This window comes from Cyprinodon variegatus, unplaced genomic scaffold (assembly GCF_000732505.1).
Source record: "Cyprinodon variegatus isolate N-32 unplaced genomic scaffold, C_variegatus-1.0 Scaffold64, whole genome shotgun sequence".
NCBI lineage: Eukaryota > Metazoa > Chordata > Actinopteri > Cyprinodontiformes > Cyprinodontidae > Cyprinodon > Cyprinodon variegatus.
The window spans coordinates 406,939-414,143 of NW_015150517.1; the positions used below are offsets into that span (position 1 = coordinate 406,939).

General features: G+C 37.5%; 1 protein-coding gene across 1 annotated transcript in view; it reads right to left on the reverse strand.

Annotated features, from left to right (window-relative positions):
• ttc13 (tetratricopeptide repeat domain 13) overlaps nucleotides 1–7,205 on the reverse strand; it is a 29,252-nt gene that overhangs the window by 14,629 nt on the left and 7,418 nt on the right. Inside the window, exons 3-9 of the mRNA XM_015371725.1 lie at nucleotides 6,539–6,614; nucleotides 6,380–6,450; nucleotides 6,191–6,256; nucleotides 5,071–5,163; nucleotides 1,775–1,891; nucleotides 1,588–1,698; nucleotides 630–658 (exon numbers count right to left, since the gene is read on the reverse strand). Of these exons, the coding sequence (XP_015227211.1) occupies nucleotides 630–658; nucleotides 1,588–1,698; nucleotides 1,775–1,891; nucleotides 5,071–5,163; nucleotides 6,191–6,256; nucleotides 6,380–6,450; nucleotides 6,539–6,614 (563 nt within the window). The remainder of the gene's footprint in view (nucleotides 1–629; nucleotides 659–1,587; nucleotides 1,699–1,774; nucleotides 1,892–5,070; nucleotides 5,164–6,190; nucleotides 6,257–6,379; nucleotides 6,451–6,538; nucleotides 6,615–7,205) is intronic.

Below are 7,205 nucleotides of genomic sequence, written 5' to 3' on the forward strand. Positions count from 1 at the left end.
AGTCCCTTTCCTTTTAAGCAACAAACTGGTGTTCCTCAAGGCTGTGTGTTACTAGCCCAGCAATTTTTGTTATTTAAAGAAAGGCTGCATATGTAAGTTAAAGGACTTCTGCTCTGAACTCTCGTTTTGTCTGTGAAAATATATGTTTTATTGAGCAATAGGTGTATTTAATGTTTTTTTGTATTTTTAAATGATTACAGCATTTTTATACTAGCAAATGTAGTCCAAGACAATTTTACCCTAAGGGAATAATAAAGTGTATATCTATCTGTCCCTGTATTCTAAAAGCATAGTCACATCAAGGACATTATTGAGTTTGGGAGCAGCTTTCTTAGGTCTCTATAATCCAAGAGGCAAACCATTAAGATTTTTTTTGCAGCATTGAAAGTATACTGACAGACAAAAAAAAAAAGCAAGATTTTATGGTAATACTGTGGTTAGCACCCAAGTAGGCAGGATGTTGAGCAGCTTTTCTCTGCCCCAAGTTGCAAACAGTCTTTGAAATGTCAAAGTGAGGCATGGAAAACTACAGTAACATGTTTTTCTATGTTTAAATTTACGCTAGTGAATTGGAAAACAATACATGGGTCTGAATGAGAGAAAATGAGGAGGATTTTGAACGGCTATACCCGACACATTTGATGTATGCTCTCCTGTTCTGAAAATTCGGAGCATTTTTGGATTGAGGGTGTGGATCGTAATGTTCTTTGTTCTTTGCTACACCATCTAATTTATTCCTAACATTAAAGACTAGACTGGTGTTGAAATATAAATGTTCTTACAAAATGTATCGCCTGAATAAACCAGGAAGCAGGTCACTTTTACAGAATTTCCATTCTATTCTATTCTAAGCTAAAACCTTTCCTTATTCTTCATGCATTCAGCATGCTGAAGTGAGTGGATCTTCAACAGTGCTAACATCTTTGTGCAGCAAGAGGTTAAACAATATTTTTTCTGAGTCAGCGCTAGGATACGCTATCCCTGTGTCAAACTTGCATTGATTGTGTAGCAGTTGTGCATGTGTGGTTTACATGGTGTGTGAAAGCTGTGGTGCTCGAGCAGCAGAATAAAAAAAATAATCTGTGACATCTTAGCCTTCGCACCATTCAAAATGAAGTGATTAAAGTCATGTTTTAAAGCAGAAAGTATTGTGAGGGAGGTATATGTGTGTCACGGTGTCACAATTTAGAGGCAGGATATAGAGAACATTTAAGATCCTTAAAGGAGAGCCTAATAGATTACCTCAACCATTTTTCATACATCTTGCATTTATGCATTTCACAGACACCCGCCTTCAACTGTGTAAAACAAATAATTAGTGTATATATGCATACATAAATAAAAGGCATGATTAATGGCCTGATTCTGCATTTATTACAGACCCTAAATGCAGCTTCTAGAGATTTAGATGCATTTATAATATTCTTTTATGTGGGTGGCTATGGCAGTTTGAGATGCACAAAGTGCAGCTTACAGATCCGAAAAGAACTGATTATATATTGATCATATATTGCAGATTATATAAAGATAATCTGCATGCAAAGTTAAATCCCAGTGATCTGTAAAGACAGGGAGCGAGAAGCGTACCTTTAGCATGCCTCTATGGAAAAAGGTGAGGCCCTTATATAGCATGGCGATGGGCTGATTCTTCTTCAGCTCTAAGGATCTCTGAAAGTCCTCCATGGCTGCAACATAATCCTGGATATAGAACGGAAGTGGCAATTTACCACATGGGAATATAAGGAGCAGAAACATGCAGATCTGAAGGTCAGACCTCAGAAATAAAGAGCAGAGTTCCTCTGTGTCTGTAGAGACGAGCTGATGGCTGCAGCTGGATAGCTTTGGTGAGGTCACTCAGGGCCTCGCTGATCCGACCCAGAGGGGACAGAATCTGCACAAGGGACATTCAATGAATGAGAAGGGAGCATGTGTTGGTGTTTACGTGGAAGACGACTAACAAAAAAATAAACTAACCCAGGAGCAGTTTAGATACTTGAAAAAAAAAAATGGAATTAAACTTTTCAGTTGTCTCTAGCATATAAAAAAGATCCAGGGCGGCCATTTTCGGTTTCATGATTTTCTGGTTTATTACAACAGTTCTGCATGAAGTTGAGAAAGGGTCGCAAAGGGGAAGTTGTTGATAAAACAGCCTTAGATACCTGAGGAGGCTCAGATCAGATTTCAAGCCTTTGCTCAGTAGGTGCTGCAACACATTAGTCAACTATTAACTCAGAGCTTACAGGAGCTTGTGCATCCATTATGTGCACTTTCCACAGGTAATGTGCTCTGTTACGCAAGATATTCACATATAAGACATTCTTCCTCATCTTTTGCTTTAAACCAAGTAGCAGATTCTAGCAAATTAGTAACACAAATGCTGCTCCAATATAATTATGCATACACACATAATTATGCATACACACATGCACAGTGCACTTTATGCAAACTTAAAAACATGCAAAAACATCAGTAATAAATGCATCTTTTAGGGAAGTAAAATAATCTTAGACAAAACAGAAGATATTCAAGTAAGTAATCTTTTTTTTTTATTAACAGACACACAATGATTGTACAACACCTAAAAGAACTTTTTTTTGTTATTCCCTAATAATTTTATTGTATAAATTTTAAGTCGAAAGCTTCTAGGAATTTTTTTTAAACACAAAGCTATAACTTCCTCTTTTCTTGGAAAAGAGTGGCATGTTTCAGGTCCTCTTGTAGACTTTATCTACACTGTGATGTTCTATTTAGGAGGCGTGGCAGTAAATCTCCAATCAGGTGGAGTGGAGCTTGCTTAACATTAACAAGAGGTTCAAACCTTAAGCAACAAACTGCAGGTGAAGGTGGTGTTGATTACAACTGAATGGGGAGAAAAACTATCTTTATGCAGACCTGCTTTTTCTTTTACGAAACCAGTTTCCTGTTCAGATATAAAAAGCAAAGTTCATACAGCTTCACTTAATACAGTTCAATAAATTAATCTACATCTGATATTAACTCCTATCTGTATATTTTATCTTGTATTTCTATAAAAATTATAGTTTTATTATTATTATTATTATTTATTATTACAACTTATTGCTACGATCTGTGTGCATTATTTTGTGCAAATTTATCCACTGAAGGAAAAAAATTATTTTGATCTATTCTATTCTACCCATTGTTAGGTAAAATGGAGTGTCATGATGCTGTGGGCGTACTGCTCTTCCAAACCCCCTCTGAATGTGCTAAGAAACTGGGAATAAGGCTACATTTATACTGCAGGCCTTGATGCTCAATTCCGATTTTTTTTGGTGAAATCTGATTTTTTTTTGCGTTGCCGTTCACATTTCCAAATATATGCGACTTGTATGTGATCTCCTGTGTGAGCTGCAGTCATACAACGCAAGTGTCCCGCATGCGCAGTAGAGGACGCAATGATGTCAAAGGCAAGCGTGCTCTGTGTTTACGAAATAAACATGAATGGTAGCGCGAGAGCGCATCGATCGATCTTTCCCAACCTTAAAGGGAAACGCCGTTTTTTTTTTACATTTGGCCCTTGATTTTACGTTATTACATCAAGTTCTACTCACCCATATAAGTGTTGTGTCATTAGGAGCTGTTCTGAAGATATTCCGTTTTGTTATATCCAAGTAACGTCGTCCTTTGGCCAACAACTTGAAGGCACAAACTAAACTGTTCATAATTTATTCTTTATGGTACGCCAGCATTCATAACATGTAGGCGAATCACTGTCCCCCAGACATCCGCGGTTATATTTTTTATATTTATATCTTTTAAAAACGAAGCAGCACGTGTATGACATCCTCCTCGTGCGCCGGCTACCGTTCATTTTTCCTGTCCGCTGAACTGCTGCTAGTTTTACTCATGTCTGGAAGATGTCTAGTGCTGCTACCACAGATGATCTCGCTCTGGAAATGGAATTGAACGATTCAGATTAGCTAGCTGAATGAATAGAAGGGGTAGAGCGTAGCCGCCTGTGGCCCGGGCTGCCTGTCACAACTCCAGTCCACATGCGCGGATGACGTTATACAAACGCCGCTTCATTTTTAAAACATACAACTATAAAAAATAGAACCGTGGATGTCTGGGAGACAGAGATTCGCCTACATGTTATGAATGCTGGCGTAGCATAAAGAGTAAATTATGAACAGTTTAGTTTGTGCCTTCAAGTCGTTGCCCAAAGGAAGACGTTACTTGGATATAACAAAACGGAATATCTTCAGAACAGCTCCTAATGACACAACACTTATATGGGTGAGTAGAACATGATGTCATAACGTAAAATCAAGGGCCAAATGTAAAAATACGGTGTTCCCCTTTAAAAACTCAATTTTTTCAAGATGGTTAAACATAAATACTACTCTCAGTATTATCGTCCGACATGGTTGTTGTTTTACTTCCTGCTTCTTCGTAGCAACACACAGAATAGTGACCTATTTCGCGTATTAATGGCATACAGGTCGGATGAATGCGACCTGTGGTCGCATTCGAAAAGATCGGATGCGTATCAGATTCAGGACCACGTAGCCAAGTTGCCTGGGTCGCATTGGAGAAAAATCGGAGCTGTGTTGTTAAGACAGTCATGAAAAGTTCAGATACAGGTCACATATGGGCAAAAAAAAAATCGGATTTGGGTCACTTCAGGCTGCAGAGTGAATTTAGCCTAAGTTTCTGACATGTCATTGAGAAGGAGAAATATCCAATAGATTCGCCAATAAAAAAAAACATCTAAGTCCTACTTCATGAAGAACTCTGTGGGGTGAAGCATTAGACTCTAGAGCATCTTTAGAGATTTTCCAAAAAGGAATCAAACCAACTTCGTGTCACCAGAGATTCAAATATTTGTGGTAAAAACAAACAGTTCTTAGTGTGTATTTTTCCCTCAACTGCATATAAGCACTTTAACCAAAGGCTAAATTTCCTGCTGTATGAAAGATTAATTTATAATTTTGCATATTTTCACCATGTGTGCCAGTTGTATTAGAGGGCTTAGTAAAATGCAAACATATCAAAATAAAAAACTTTGATTCATTTGATTCACATGACCTCAAACAGTTTAAGCCTCACCTCCGCTCTCTGCTCATAAACCTCTGGCCAGTTGGGCTCGAGTGTGATGACCCGGTTAAGCTCGTACAACGCCAGGTCAGCATTCTTTATGTCCTGGCAGGAAGATGAAGCTACAGTTTATTTGAAAAGCTAAAAATGCAGACAGCTTGAAAGAAGCAACTTAAACCACAGAGATTGCTTTAGCCCCGAGCTTCTGAACAGAAACAGACAGATTTTTTTTAAGCCAATGCCGAAAATTTTGTCACGAGTCTAACTGATCACCGATGTCCATTTTCTTTTCTTTGTTGATATTGTTTTTCTGCATTAATTTAAAAGATAAAATGAAACAATGTAAACTCTAAAAATCTCAAACTTTTACACTGGTCCCCTAAAAAATCTAAACATTATTCAACAGATCAAACAATACATTAGCATCTGATAGCAAGACAAGGGCTTTACATGATCACCAGGCAAAATGCAAGCACATATTGGCTGATACAAAAAAAAAAAAAAAACCTCCACTAATATCGGCCCAAAATATCAGCTGGTGAATTTACTGCCATATCTCTAATTCTTCTTCTGGCAAATTTACATTAGATCTAAAGGAGGAATCTGTAATAATAAAAAAATAAAAATAAAAAAAACAGAAGTACAGAAAAAAAATCATATAGCATAACATTTCCTCTTTTGATATTCCGATAAACGAAGAAAGGAATTTACCGTAAACATGTGCATTATATTCATGACAACAGGGACCCTCATAAATAAGAAGAACAGGCTTTAAGTTCACATTCTGAGACCGAATAAGTTGTTCTTTTAATGCAAAATTAAAGTTTCTGCATTACCCGCTCGGCAAAAGTCAAATTTACTTGGATGTAGATTTTTGTCTCTGTTGATTCATAGAAAAATAAACTCTTAAATAAGCTCCTTTGATGTTTCATGGAGCTAAATGACTATTTTAAAGTCTCATATTTTTAAAAACGTATTAAATTTAGCATAAGAATTATAAAACTTTACATTAACTAAAAGTAATTTCTTAAGGGGGAATGAATAAAGAAAATTCGTAGCAACTTTAAACTAGCCAGCTGAGTTGTGTATTGTGCTGCAGCCATTCACTGCAGCTGGATTTTGCTGCACTCACCTGCAGGCTTTTCTTTCCGTAGGCTATCCCTCTACCATAGATGGCACTGACTAACTCAGGGTCACTCTGAATTAAAGATAAAACATGTCAGATGAATATCAGCTTTGTTTCTATAGAATCATAAACAGCTTTAAATGGCAACAAAAGCACATTTTAAAGTGAGTTTTTAAAAGTTACATGTTCACACACCTGTAGTAGCAGAGAGAAATGTTTAATGGCTTCATCATAAAGGCCATTTCCTATTAAAACGTAGCAAATAGCTGCAAAAGAGACAAAAAAGGTAAAGTGAATAAAATAAGGGGTGCAAGAAAACATGGCATTGATGGTAAAGCATGTGCTAAACCTCACCAAGTTCCTCGTTTGTGTTTTGGTTGTCTACAGGGAAGGGGATTTTCTTTTGCTCTATAAACAACTTGGCTTGGTTCTGTGGAAGATCAAGAACAGACAAATAACACCAACACAGGAAGGAGAAATGACAGAAATACATAAAGATATCACATAGAAACGCAAAGCTAAAAACAAAAAGTGGAACAGTGGTTTCCTGTGTGAGGAGGACTCAGAAATGTCGGCCGCTTTGGCTCTTAAATCTATAGATACCTTAAGAGGCTCTTTGTTGCTGTTTTTTTAGGTGGTGGTGGTGGGCCTGATGTGATTGCATAGATTTCTAACCCCTCCTATTTAATGGACGCTGCTGTGTTCAGAATATCCACCACATTCACACCTTGATTCAAAGTGAGTCAGAGGCAAAAACCGCCGGCTTTCGCTGACAGAATTAGACTCATCTCAGAGCAGAAGGCATGCATAGTTTTACCAGAGAGAGGGACCAAATCCAGTTTTGGATTTGGTCCCTCTGGTGTTTTTAAGAGGAGGAAATATAACGAGACCAGGGTCAAACGCTTTGCCATTAGTGCACATCAACCAATAGAAGCCCACATTGGCTCAAATGGTTCATCTTTATTATTAGAAGCCTGAAGGTACGGAAGAGGATTAGGGCCACTGGAAAAAAAAAAAAAAA